We start from the raw sequence: 14,630 nt of genomic DNA, 5'->3' as shown, positions 1-14,630 counted from the left end.
CAAAAAAGATCCGTTGAATTACGGCTTATAGATATGTGGGTAACCACACAACCATTGTCAAGTGTCACACAGATACATGTGCACAAACACTAATATCAGGTATGCAAAAAAATCCAGTTCAGGTATGCAAAAAACCCGGGTTTCGGGTATAACTAGAACCGAGTTTCGGGTATAACTAGAACCGGGTTTCGAGTATTATCGGGTTTATATTGGGTACGGGTTTGGGTTTCAGCATTGAAAGTCATACCCTATCCGTACCCTACGGGTAGGGTTGGGTTCGGGTATAAAAAACCCGGGTATAAAAAAAACCGGTTCCGGGTTTTTTTTCGGATCCGGTTCCGGGTTCAGATTTTTTGTGCACCTCTAGACACGCATTCTTTTTAAGCTGCATTTTTTTGACACTAAATTCATGACATACAAAAATAAGTGTCATAAATCTTTTAAAAAATTAAAATATGACAGTTTTTCAATGACACACATTTGCATGTCATAGTGCGTATGCCATTAAATGTCTTTTTTTCTACTAGTGTTTGTTTGAGTATAATAATTTTAAATGATTTTGGGATGAATATGATGAACTGATGTGCACTTGCACGATTTTGAGATGAAAAGAAAATCTGTTTAGGTTCTCATGTGAAGAGAGTTGGAAGAGTGAATGAAATGAAAATATGAAAAATCCCCACTCTAACGTGCGTTGTTATAAAGAATGCCGTACTAGTAATCCTTCAAATTGCTACTTGGTGTGTACTAATAATTAACATTAATCAAATTAAAGATTTTCATTTAGAAAAAAACAACAATCTCCGTTTCCTTGATCAATGCATATTTGTTATTCCAAACTATAGTAGATATACTTTTTCTTGAGCTTACTAATAACCTGGGACATTTTTTAGACTCGGATCCTGTTACATAGACTTGCAATCACTGGAAGGACTACTTAATGAGAAGGCGTGGCAAGAGGATTGACCATCACTTGCCCTTTCTGCTTCTCTGGAGTAGAAAATACTAAAGACATTAAACCAGATTTAACCTTTTCAGCAATCATGATTATAACCCAAAACAAAATCCTAGAAATCACCATCATCCCTAATATTATCAACAAATCAATCCACTTCGAGTAACCCATTTCAACTTCCCATTTCTCTCTTAATATATACTCCCCATCCATGACTTTTTGCATGCCCGCTTCTTTATATAGATACTTCACACCTTCAAACTCATTCTTGAATAGTCCTTGATATGCATACTTGTGAAATCCGACGTAAAACAACGGGTATTTCCAAAATACGTGTGGCATATCATTTGGTAAACGAAAGAACCCTCCACCTAAAACCATGAAGGCCTGGATCCCGGCACCCGCTATGATTCCCATCAAATAATTTGGAACTATGCTCGCTACAATCATCATTAGGCTCTCAACTACCAGCATACAAGAAAAGAGTACGGCCGTGTAGTAGGCAAAGTGATCCAATCCCTCACGGAGTCCTGTGAGGTAGTATGCTACTGCCCCTGGAATCAAAGATACTAGTAATAAGTATGGTGTTGAAGAGAGGGTGTTGGCTATGACGAAAGCCCCGATTGAGTAATGTCCATTTAATCTTTCACGTTCGAATACCTTCATGTCCTCCACAAACGAGGGGAATCCGCCGATGGTCATAAATGTTAAGAATGAAGCAACAAACATAAGCATCGAACTTCTAGCCTGCAAGTTAGTATCCATAGTGTATATTAAGAAAACTGAGCTTGCAAAATTAAATTGATCCAAAGGTTGTATTATAAAGAGTATCTAAATACTGTATTTTCACCTCAATGGAGCTGTAACTTGAGCCAACATCATAGAAGAGTGTTCCAAGACCTAAGCACAATGCTAAATAGATAGCCAGGCGCAACCAGTAGTAGCCAAGATCACGATGCATGTTGACGAAAGATCTCCTCGTGAGTACAAGAGACTGAGTTGAGAAACTATCATGGCCTTTAATTTTATCATGTGCTGCATCTCCCTAAGAAAGAAATTCCCAGGAAAATATTAATTCCATTGTTATATTTTACTACAATTTGAACAATATATTATGATTTTATTTCTATATTTATTGAAAATATCATGAAAAGAAACATTTGGGCCCACTTTTGACAAAATACGCGTCGAGCGTTAGAATTTCAAAAATAGACATATCCATAATCAATCAATCTCAACGTGTCAAAAAGTTGTCTTAACAAAATAAGTTTGGGAAAATTTTTAAAATAGGTATTTTTAAAATCAAGTTTCAAGTTTTAGGTATTGTTTGTAAAAAATTTCAAAAATAGGTAATTTAAACTAGTAGTGACAATTAGATTCTTGATATCAATGAGTAGTTTACAAAACTAGTCACGACGATTATTTTAGGCTAAGAAAAATTTAGGACGAGTATTTTGACGCCTTAAATTTGTCGGGACGACTAGTTTAGGTAAAAAAAATAGTCTGAACGAGTTTTTATGAAATTTTTTGTACTTTTCTTAATATTATATTATTATATTTAATTTTACTTATAATTAGTTTTTCTTTTATAACTTTTAAAATGTAAAGTGTTACTAAAATCCAAATAAACCATTGAGACGTGATTTTCTTTATCTACGTGTGGACATCAGATTTATTGAAAACCGAGCCGGTCAAATTTAACTTGACCCTAAACTCAATGCCTATTTGTTTAATTTCATGGGTCCGAATATTTATTTTGTTGATTTCCCTTACGAATTTCTAGTTCACCTTCTGGCATATATCAGAAACAATATTGTTGACTTCTTGGTAAGTGGTAGATGACTTGTATGAATCTATTAAGGCGTTAATCACTTCCTCTGTAGGTTTCCTTCTAGTCGAACCAAGTTCGATATCCTGTGAATTTCAATTGTATATTAGAATCATCCGCAGTAAAATAACAAGTACTAGTATGATATCAGAAGATGTGTTCTGTAAAGATGTTACCTCATCAAAATCCTTGTTAATTGTTCTAAGAAAGTGATCAGAAGGATTCTGGAAATTCGGGCAAGGGAAGCCATTCGAGGTGAAAAACTGCATCCAAACATGCACGATATAAAGTTAGCTTGTAGATCTTCTGAATTACTTTACTTTTCTTTTATAGAGAAAATCAACAATGTTATAACCATACTTCATTTGCAGAGCTTGTTTTCCCGAAGTAAACCGTTCTTCCAGAAGAAAGAAGACAAAGATTATGAAAAAGCCCAAATACTTCGCTGCATGGCTGGTGAATGGATGCAATGATGGTCCTTCCTTCGTGCTGATCAAGCTTTGCGATCCTGCTCATCACGTAGAATGAGGCAGCACTATCGAGGCCGCTTGTTGGTTCGTCAAGAAAGAGAAGCTTAGGATGAGTTAGGATCTCCATGCATATGCTAACTCGTCTCTTCTGGCCTCCACTCAACCCTTTACATCCCCACCCTCCAATCCTCGTGTCCATCGAATCTTGAAGTCCCATCTCTTTTATGGTCATTTCCGCTCTCTCCTTCTTCTCAGATTTAGACATGGAGTCCGGAAGTTGGAGCTGCGCTGAATAGTGGACGCTTTCACGGACAGTAAGTGTTGTGATCAACGTATCGTCTTGAGTCACATAAGCCTGTATATAGATTTGTATAGTTTTATTTTGCGTTATCGATGAAAACCTGACTTTTTAGATTTTTAGGTGATTTAGGATTAAGCTACGTATTTTAGGCATTTTTTAGAAAGTCATGTACTCTTAGGCAGTTCGTTACTCCTACAGGGGGATTTTGCAAGTTAGCTTTGTTGTCAAGCGAACTCGATGAAAATTTTTTTAAAGTTTGAGTACGTCACGTTGTATATGAATCCTAAACCAGCTACTAATCTGAAAAATTCCCTAATTAGTCCAAGAAGAATTAGGGTGAACCAAATAATTATAATCATATTATTAGTGGTTACCGATGTTCCATATGCTAGGGTTTTCTTAACTCCATTAACTAAAATATCACCACTCTTCCTAGTCTTGGGGTCAAGTCTCCCTGAATTATACAAAAAAATTGGTTAGACACTTAAACTGTATAGTTTTTGCTATGTTTCAAAACAATGATTAAGGTTTGCGTGATGAAAAGATTATTATATACCAGCCAAGGCGTCAAGGAGTGTCGATTTGCCCGACCCAGAAGGACCCATAATAGCCAGGATCTCTCCCGGTCTCGCATACCCCGTAACACCTTGCAGTATGGATCGGGTTCCTCCGGTTTGTCCATCATGCACCATAACCAACAAGTCTTTCCATGTCAAACAAACACCATTGATGGTGTCGCACTCTACTTCACCATTACTACAACTGTATGGAGGTGCTGGTGCATGAGATGTAATCTCCACCTCTAGGGGATTCTGTACTTCTATGGCATGAGAAGGTTCCATTCTAAATAGAGAAATAAATATTTTAATATAAATATAGAGAGTTAAAAGGATATTTATATATGGAAAGATTTATATTTGGGTGTTTAAATATGGAGGATGTGTTTGGTATATATAACCGTGTTAACCTATCTATCTGTCATGATTTCAGCCATAGATATAAAAAATATATTATTTATGGAAATAATGTTGGGAGTGCTTTTGCATTTCCTGACCACACAAGAGTATGAGTTGACAGAAGAAAATCTTAAATCAATTTCTTTTTGTTTGGTTGCATGCAGACTAATTTGTTAACACATATACAATACTAAACAAACAAATAAACGTGTTATAAAAACATGTTATGTATGATTTTATGATCATGATTATAATTTAAACTAACGAGCAGCGACCAAATACTTTGTGTGACGCAGTCTTATATCTTGATTAAATCAGTTTTCGAAAGAGCGAAATGTGATATCTTACTATACTATTAATGCAATACAAGGTTTTCACACGTCATTCAACTAGCATGTCAATATAAACTTTTAACTCATCAATTTTACATTTATATAATTTCCACATATTAATTTGAACATTAATTTTAAGAGTTAACTCTTAAGTTGAAGAAAGTTTCAAAATAAATTGTTATAATCATTATTTATTGGCTAATAAAGACAATTAATTGTTTTCATTGTTATTCTTTTAAATTTTGAGGCTTTGTTATTTTGTTTTTTTGGATTTTGGGAAATTGTTTATAACCGTTTGGACTGGATGTTTGAATTGAAATGGTGGTTTAAGTCACGAGTTTTGAATTATATTGTTGTTTTATTAAACGCGCGACTTAATAAAAAATAATTATATCCCATTGTTATATTCATATTTTTAACATTTTGTATGTTGTGTACTTAAATGTTTTATAATTTCAAATACAAATAGTTTTTAAACACACAACTTATGTTACAACATATGCATGTTTATGCTTCATAGTTTATATCATATGACTTCAGTAGATGATGAAGTTTTAACTAATATGTCTTTTTTATTTCATGGTATAAGTTAGAAATATGTGTCATAACTTAGAATTATGTTTTAAATTGTTATTTTTCTCTATTTGTCTTTGTATGTTGGATTTTTTTATTTAAAATAACAATACAATACCTTATAATAATAATGCTATATTATCTGACATTTACAATTTGTTAAAATGTATAAAACACACACACAAGCGCGCGCGCACACACACACACACACACACACATATATATATATGTGTGTGTGTGTGTGTGTAAAGTTTTATATATTTTTCATCCGGGTGTAATACGGGATCTAACCTAGTTTAATATTAAATCAGTTATCAAAAGAGCAAAATGGGATATTTAATGAGTAGCTACAATTTAGAGTCGGTTATTATTCTATTAATAAAGGGGATGTGAAGTTTAGGACAAACATTATTCTACTAACGCTTATTTATAGCTTTTATTACAGTGAGGAGGATTTCAATGTTTATTATTATTATTATTATTATTATTATTATTATTATTATTATTAAAAAGCATATAAGGATCGGAAGGACATGGGGGCGAAGCCACAAGAAGAGGTGAGATGTCAAATCTTATAACCAGAAAAGTCGTATTGATATTGGAAATTAAATCCAATAAACCTAATGCCATGAGTAGTGAAACATAAAAAAGTTACATTTCAGTAATTGAATCAGGTTTTTATGTTTCAGTAATTAAACATATATTATTAAGTCTCAATCACTTTATTCACTGAATTTGATGGTACAGAAGACGCTATTATATTAACGTGAGTAGTGAATAGAATTAAGAGCAGTGCTGGTAAGCAAACAAGTTACATTTCATCACAAGTGCATATCAATACATTTTTGTACAACATGTAACATCCTAAGTTTATATTAAATGGAAGTTAATAGGAACAATGTGAAGATATTAAAACGATGAGATAAACCCTACATTCTATATGGCCACCACTTCATCTTCATTCAATTAATTTGCAAGATAGAGGCTTTGGGGTTGGATTTAGATTTTAAGCGTACCAACTGATAGATGATCAAAATAAAAGAATATTGCTCAGTAAAAACGTCTACAACAGCTAGAATTATCATCAAATCGATGGGGAAAGGTTCGGATCGGTTTAATGTTCAGAACTCGCTTAAAGCTATGTTTTTCATCAAAATCTTTGCATGTGGACTTCAAGGTTTCTAATAGGACCCTATAGGTCAATAAAATCTCAAACTTCAATCGTTACAGTCGTAGATCAAAGAATATCAGAAAAAGATATTTGAAAGTCAATTTCACTAAGAACAGTGGATTAATCTATAAGTTTTTTACTTTTGGGCTAGTTCTCGCATTGAATGGTCGTTTTCACTCAAATGAGAGTTATCTCTTTAGATGATAGCTTTCGCATGGGACCTTAGTTTTCGCTCTTAGCTAATTTTTGCAAATTGGTAGTATCGCAAAGCTAGCTTTCGCATAAGAGCAAGTTTTCGCATTTCACGTAAGAAAACCCAGATCCATGTGAAAATTCAGTGGAAGTGAGAACTACAATGGGAAGTCAAAACTAAGTTTTAGAGAAAAAATAGATAAAGCGACAACTGTGGTGGAGCAAGAACTTAGTAGTTTTCGCTTTTAGTGATAAGTTGTGTATATGAACCTTGTTTAGTCATTCAACGATACGATTCGTGAGTAATCTTGTTGAGATCAAGGTGTACCAGATCAAGTGAGTTCTAGTTGCCCACGTTTTATAGTCTTAATCATTTTGGGTTGATATGTATACACTATTTAATTAATTTTATTTATATGAGATAAATGATCAAATATTATGTGTTGGTAGAGCATAGTAGTATGTCCTGCAATTGACGAATTGCCAAGTGTTATACGATGGTCAAAGTGTGAAGGAATATAAAAGGCCGAATGGTTTCGATTAGAAGAAGAAGATTGATTCCACACAGGCTCAGGTTGGTTCGCGCAGGCCGGAAGATCCCGTTACACCGATTGCTTGCTAAGAAGATAAAGGAAGACTATTTTTTGCCCGATAAATTGCCATAATCGCAGCCATAGGAGCGGATTTGTTAGTTAATACGATTGAGGGAATGGCCACAGACATGGTCACGGGGGTGGTCGAGTTCATGATAATCGGAACACCTCTATGGATGAAGTAAGTTGTGAAAGTGGAGATGGTTAAGATGTGTGTCAAATTAAATGGTCAAAGTAAACAAGTTTGTAGACATGGTTCACCTATTATGAGTCGAAAGTTAGGAGTGATTGTTTATAATTTTGGACTCCAAGTTAAAAGCCGTTGAATTTTAGAGACCAGTATTGGCACGTAAACCATAGTGGGTTATGGTTCCTAATTGTATTGTAATTAAATTTACTAATGTCTTAGTTAACAAGTTAGGGTTAGTCTCTCTCTCTCTCACTCTCTCTCTCTCTCTCTCTCTCTATATATATATATAGAGAGAGAGAGAGAGAGAAAGAGAGGATGGTTCACGCAAGAACTCATCTTAGTGCAAGATATCAATATATACCACTAGTTTAATTTGAAAGAAAAAATGTTTAAAAAAAAATAAAAATGGTTTAACCGAAACAATCAATATATTATCTTTTTCATTAATACAACTAATAAAACCATTAATTTCTCTTTACAATTAACATAACTAATCAAATTAAATAATTAGAAAATAAAAAAAAGTCATCTATTTTAACTAAATATATCAATATTTTAACTAAATATATCAATATCTATCAACATGTAATCTTCTCCATACTCTTCAATACATAACTAGGATATAGTCCGTGTTTGGTTAAAAAAATACAACAAAAAAATTTAACTGAATAATATGTATAATAACATGCTTTATGAATTCATAAGATAGAAATAATTTTCTAAAATACATAGATCAGTAAGAATAATATGTATTTGTATTAGAAAATAAAAATGGAAGGTTGTGAATCTTTATCAATTAAGAAAAAGGGAAGGCTACCATCAATTCATTTTAGTTGAGTTGGTATGGCACAAACATTTTAAAAGCAATGTAATAAGTTTGATTCCCACCAACAACATATTTTTCATTTTATCATTCATAAAATGGAAATTGTAAAAATGAAAACTTATACAATTGGCAGTCTATGTGGAGGGTTTAGTTGAATGACATGTGAAAGGATTGTATTGCTTTAATAATATAGGTAGATTTTTCTGAATTTACATTACTACACAAACTAGCACATGGTTACATTGTGATGAACGATAAAAAAAATATCCTAGACACGTTTGCATTATAATATTACCAAAAAATACACAACCTATAGTCTTACATAAAAAATATACAACCTACACTTGTTTTAAGCATAAGAAAGTATATAACCTAGACAATAACATGTAATTCATCGTCATCATATATATATATATATATATATAAACCCTCCCTAGTTACCCTCTATCAACCATAGATTCATTTACATCAACGAAACATATTAGTAGATGGATTCAAATTCACTAAAATATACTATTATATTAAATTTAAGTACACAAAGGTTAATTTGGTAGAGTTTTATGTAGTCTCTCACCCTGCCACAAGTAATATTGTTGCACATACAAAACTTGACTGGCACCATACATCCATCCAACTAATCCCAAAATATTATTATTATATTTGTTATTATTTTTTTCTTCAAAAAGTCAAGATAATGCATAGGGGCTAACTCTTAACATATCAAAACAATTTATGGTCTCCAACTATTTGTTTTTTAGGTTTTTATAACAGCAAAAGAATTTTTTGATACATATATATTTATAGTTATTAATGTTTGTCTTTACAAATTTTATAATTAAATTTACATATTTTAACTATGTTAAGAAAGAATTTAATATTTTTAAAGTATTAAGTACATATTTAAGATTCGTCTTTACCGATTTTTGAGTACATTACGTATTCTTTTACATGTTTTACATATTTTTAATATTACAAGTACATATTTTTTACATCCTTTTAAGTATGTAAAAATATGTACTCTTTTGTACATGTTTTACATATTTTTATACTATGAGTACATATTTTTAATATTACGAGTACATGTTTTTTACATCCTTTTAAGTATGTAAAAATATTTACTTAAATACGTATTTTTAATGTTTTTTACATCCTTTTAAGTATGTAAAATATGTACTTCTAATGTTCATCTTTACATAATTTTTAATTAAATTTACATGTTTATTAATAACTTAACTACGTTCAGAAAGAATTTAACATTTTTAAAAGTACGTAAGTACATATTTAAGGTTCATTTTTGCAAATTTTTAATTAAAGAGTACGATATATTTAACAAAGTTTACGTATTTTTTACATGTTTTACATATTTTAATATTAAGAGTACAAGTTTATAAAGAAATAATACAGTATGTATTCTTTAATTTTCATCTTTACAAATTTCTTAATCACATTTACATATTTATCAATAATTTAACTATATTTAGAGTGAATTTAATTTTTTTTAAGTATGTAAGTATATATTTAAAGTTCGTTTTTACAAAATTTTAAATAAAGAGTACAATATTTTTAAAAAAGTGTATATATTTTTTTTACATATTTTAATATTAAGATTACATATTTATTAATATCTTAACTATGTTGTGAAGAATTTAACGTTTTAAAGAGTGCATAATTTTATTATTAAGAGTGCACATTGTTTAGAATTAATTTTTTAATATGTTTATGTAGTAAGTGATATTTATAGTATCTAACATATGAGTTATTTTTGAAAGTTGTATATTATGTTTTATTTGGGAAAAAAATCAAAACCTGTACATATTTTAGTTTTGGTGATGTGGTCAACTTATGTATTCAGTGCAATTATTGAATGACAAAAGGCTTTGAAAAAGTTATAACATGAAAAGACAGTACTATCCCTTTGGAGGGAAAACAAAAAAGCGGAATATGGTAGATTTGGATGAGGATGGTCCATCCATTGTGTTTCTAAGGTTTCTTCAAGTGGTTAGGGTTTTCATTATATAAGCTACATGAAATATACATATATTTTACACATGCGTATATTTATAAATATTAATAAAATATACAACTATACAAAAATATAAACCTACTAATAACCGGGTGCAAATAATTTATTTGTTTTATTTTAGTAATTTTAATTAGTTTTAGTGAGTATTTTGGTACTTCAATTGTTCTTTTGATTCGTAGGCCATTGAAGATTAAAGATACTAATTGGAAGCATTTATGAACATACTTTGAAGTCTTGGGAATATCAGAGCTATTGCACAAGTGTTGGAAACAAAATGAAATAAATTAGTTGAACTTTAGCTCCCAGGGTAGGTTACGCCAGGTTTAGGGTAGCCTACTACAAATTCCAAATTAATTCAAAGTAAGATAGTCTGATTTAGAATAAGGGATTACCACCTAGAGTAAGCTACGCCAGGGTCAGAGTAGCTTACTCTGAGTCGCGGAATTTAATTCTAAAGCACGGGCCCAACAATATTTAAAGCCAAAAAACCCTAGTTTGAAAGGAATGGACTCCATCCGATTTTAGGACGAACTTTGGCCATTTTGGAAGCTCCGGAACACCTCCAATCACTATAGAATCCATGTTTAATCATCCTAAATCAAGAGTTGAAGACCAAATGATGACCATGAGTGGTTAATCTCCTTCGAGTCATTCCCGAGGTGTAGAGTATTGTAATCTTTTTAGGTTTTCTCATATTTTTAAATTGATTTACATGTAATTATTGATTGACGATCTATGATATTTGGTATAAACCATGCTCTACACTTATAACATCTTGTGAAATGGACCTTGTGACACGTAGTGGCGTATGATGCAACTATTGTTCTGTTGCAAGTTAGATGGTATGATGTAAACCATTTTTTTCTATATTTTATAAATAATTAATGTCTTAGTGACGGTAGAAACAAATGAATTATACATCAAAAATTCTTAATCATTAAATAAAGGGAGTATGCACTTTTATGCATTAAAATATTTAGCTACTGAATCAAATTGTATATGAACTTCCTCTTAGATAAAGGGACGATCTATAATATCTGATATTTGGTATAAACCATGCTCTAACACTTATAACATCTTGTGAAATAGACCTTGTGACACGTAGTGGTGTATGATGCAACTATTGTTCGATTGCAAGTTAGATGCCAAATAGAGGTATGAAGTAAACCATTGTTTTTCTATATTTTATAAATAATAAATGTGTTAATGACTGTATAAACAAATGAATTATACATCAAAAATTCTTAATCTTTAAATAAAGGGAGTATGCACTTTTATGCATTAAAATTTTTAGCTACTGAATCAAATTGTATATGAACTTCCTCTTAGATTTCATTTTTAGGAACCTACACAAATCAAGAACTTGTGCTTGTGTTTGTGCTTGTGCTTGTGCCTGGTGGATGGTCGTGCTTGTAGTCCATATCTTTGATTTTTTTTAGCTACTGAATCAAATTGTATATGAACTTCCTCTTAGATTTCAATACATAACTAGGATATAGCCCGTGTGTGGTTAAAAAAATACAACAAAAAAATTTAACTGAATAATATGTATAATAACATGCTTTATGAATTCATAAGATATAAATAATTTTCTAAAATACATAGATCAGAATTTTCTAAAATACATAGATCAGTAAGAATAATATGTATTTGTATTAGAAAATAAAAATGGAAGGTTGTGAATCTTTATCAATTAAGAAAAAGGGAAGGCTACCATCAATTCATTTTAGTTGAGTTGGTATGGCACAAACATTTTAAAAGCAATGTAATAAGTTTGATTCCCACCAACAACATATTTTTCATTTTATCATTCATAAAGTGGAAATTGTAAAAATGAAAACTTATACAATTGGCAGTCTATGTGGAGGGTTTAGTTGAATGACATGTGAAAGGATTGTATTGCTTTAATAATATAGGTATATTTTTCTGAATTTACATTACTACACAAACTAGCACATAGTTACATTGTGATGAACGATAAAAAAAATATCCTAGACACGTTTGCATTATAATATTACCAAAAAATACACAACCTATAGTCTTACATAAAAAATATACAACCTACACTTGTTTTAAGCATAAGAAAGTATATCACCTAGACAATAACATGTAATTCATCGTCATCATATATATATATATATATATATATATATATATATATATATATATATAAACCCTCCCTAGTTACCCTCTATCAACCATAGATTCATTTACATCAACGAAACATATTAGTAGATGGATTCAAATTCACTAAAATATACTATTATATTAAATTTAAGTACACAAAGGTTAATTTGGTAAAGAGTTTTATGTAGTCTCTCACCTCTGCCACAAATAATATTGTTGCACATACAAAACTTGACTGGCACCATACATCCATCCAACTAATCCCAAAATATTATTATTATATTTGTTATTATTTTTTTCTTCAAAAAGTCAAGATAATGCATAGGGGCTAACTCTTAACATATCAAAACAATTTATGGTCTCCAACTATTTGTTTTTTAGGTTTTTATAACAGCAAAAGAATTTTTTGATACATATATATTTATAGTTATTAATGTTTGTCTTTACAAATTTTATAATTAAATTTACATATTTTAACTATGTTAAGAAAGAATTTAATATTTTTAAAGTATTAAGTACATATTTAAGATTCGTCTTTACCGATTTTTGAGTACATTACGTATTCTTTTACATGTTTTACATATTTTTAATATTACAAGTACATATTTTTACATCCTTTTAAGTATGTAAAAATATGTACTCTTTTGTACATGTTTTACATATTTTTATACTATGAGTACATATTTTTAATATTACGAGTACATGTTTTTTACATCCTTTTAAGTATGTAAAAATATTTACTTAAATACGTATTTTTAATGTTTTTTACATCCTTTTAAGTATGTAAAATATGTACTTCTAATGTTCATCTTTACATAATTTTTAATTAAATTTACATGTTTATTAATAACTTAACTACGTTCAGAAAGAATTTAACATTTTTAAAAGTACGTAAGTACATATTTAAGGTTCATTTTTGCAAATTTTTAATTAAAGAGTACGATATATTTAACAAAGTTTACGTATTTTTTACATGTTTTACATATTTTAATATTAAGAGTACAAGTTTATAAAGAAATAATACAGTATGTATTCTTTAATTTTCATCTTTACAAATTTCTTAATCACATTTACATATTTATCAATAATTTAACTATATTTAGAGTGAATTTAAATTTTTTTTAAGTATGTAAGTATATATTTAAAGTTCGTTTTTACAAAATTTTAAATAAAGAGTACAATATTTTTAAAAAAGTGTATATATTTTTTTACATATTTTAATATTAAGATTACATATTTATTAATATCTTAACTATGTTGTGAAGAATTTAACTTTTTAAAGAGTGCATAATTTTAATATTAAGAGTGCACATTGTTTAGAATTAATTTTTTAATATGTTTATGTAGTAAGTGATATTTATAGTATCTAACATATGAGTTATTTTTGAAAGTTGTATACTATGTTTTATTTGGGAAAAAAATCAAAACCTGTACATATTTTAGTTTTGGTGATGTGGTCAACTTATGTATTCAGTGCAATTATTGAATAACAAAAGGCTTTGAAAAAGTTATAACATGAAAAGACAGTACTATCCCTTTGGAGGGAAAACATAAAGTTATAACATTGTGTTTCTAAGGTTTCTTCAAGTGGTTAGGGTTTTCATTATATAAGCTACATGAAATATACATATATTTTACACATGCGTATATTTATAAATATTAATAAAATATACAACTATACAAAAATATAAACCTAATATTAATAAAATATACAACTATACAAAAATATAAACCTACTAATAACCGGGTGCAAATAATTTATTTGTTTTATTTTAGTAGTTTTAATTAATTTTAGTGAGAATTTTGGTACTTCAATTGTTCTTTTGATTTGTAGGCCATTGAAGATTAAAGATACTAATTGGAAGCATTTATGAACATACTTTGAAGTCTTGGGAATATCAGAGCTATTGCACAAGTGTTGGGAACAAAATGAAATAAATTAGTTGAACTTTAGCTCCCAGGGTAGGTTACGCCAGGTTCAGGGTAGCCTACTACAAATTCCAAATTAATTCAAAGTAAGATAGTCAGATTTAGAATAAGGGATTACCACCTAGAGTAAGCTATGCCAGGGTCAGAGTAGCTTACTCTGAGTC

The 14,630-nt window shown here is 30.0% G+C and overlaps 1 protein-coding gene across 1 annotated transcript; it reads right to left on the bottom strand.

Moving 5' to 3' along the window:
* Nucleotides 1-872: 872 nt before the first annotated feature.
* On the bottom strand, nt 873-4,427 carry LOC143594938 (ABC transporter G family member 1-like). The gene is made up of 7 exons (XM_077074116.1): nt 4,111-4,427; nt 3,929-4,008; nt 3,144-3,608; nt 2,960-3,046; nt 2,744-2,869; nt 1,806-2,000; nt 873-1,702 (listed from the first exon to the last, which is right to left on the bottom strand). Exons 1-7 carry the CDS (start codon nt 4,394-4,396, stop codon nt 938-940), a joined length of 2,004 nt encoding a protein of 667 aa, XP_076930231.1. The 5' UTR covers nt 4,397-4,427; the 3' UTR covers nt 873-937.
* Between the last annotated feature and the right edge of the window lie 10,203 nt (nt 4,428-14,630).

The sequence above is a fragment of the Bidens hawaiensis genome, unplaced genomic scaffold (genome assembly GCF_021521415.1).
Source record: "Bidens hawaiensis isolate Kalapana, Puna unplaced genomic scaffold, B.hawaiensis_p1.1 tig00044335_1, whole genome shotgun sequence".
NCBI classification, from domain to species: Eukaryota; Viridiplantae; Streptophyta; class Magnoliopsida; order Asterales; family Asteraceae; genus Bidens; species Bidens hawaiensis.
This window is presented reverse-complemented; position numbering and strand designations above follow the sequence as displayed.

Bases quoted from the DNA above. Each gene is read 5' to 3' on its own strand.
- LOC143594938 (XM_077074116.1), bottom strand. From the start codon at position 4,396: ATGGAACCTTCTCATGCCATAGAAGTACAGAATCCCCTAGAGGTGGAG. The intron at 3,609-3,928 runs GTAACCACTAAT...ATCTATATACAG, and splicing joins CCCTAGCATATGGAACATCG to GCTTATGTGACTCAAGACGA. The intron at 1,703-1,805 runs GTGAAAATACAG...ACTAACTTGCAG, and splicing joins CAAGTTACAGCTCCATTGAG to GCTAGAAGTTCGATGCTTAT.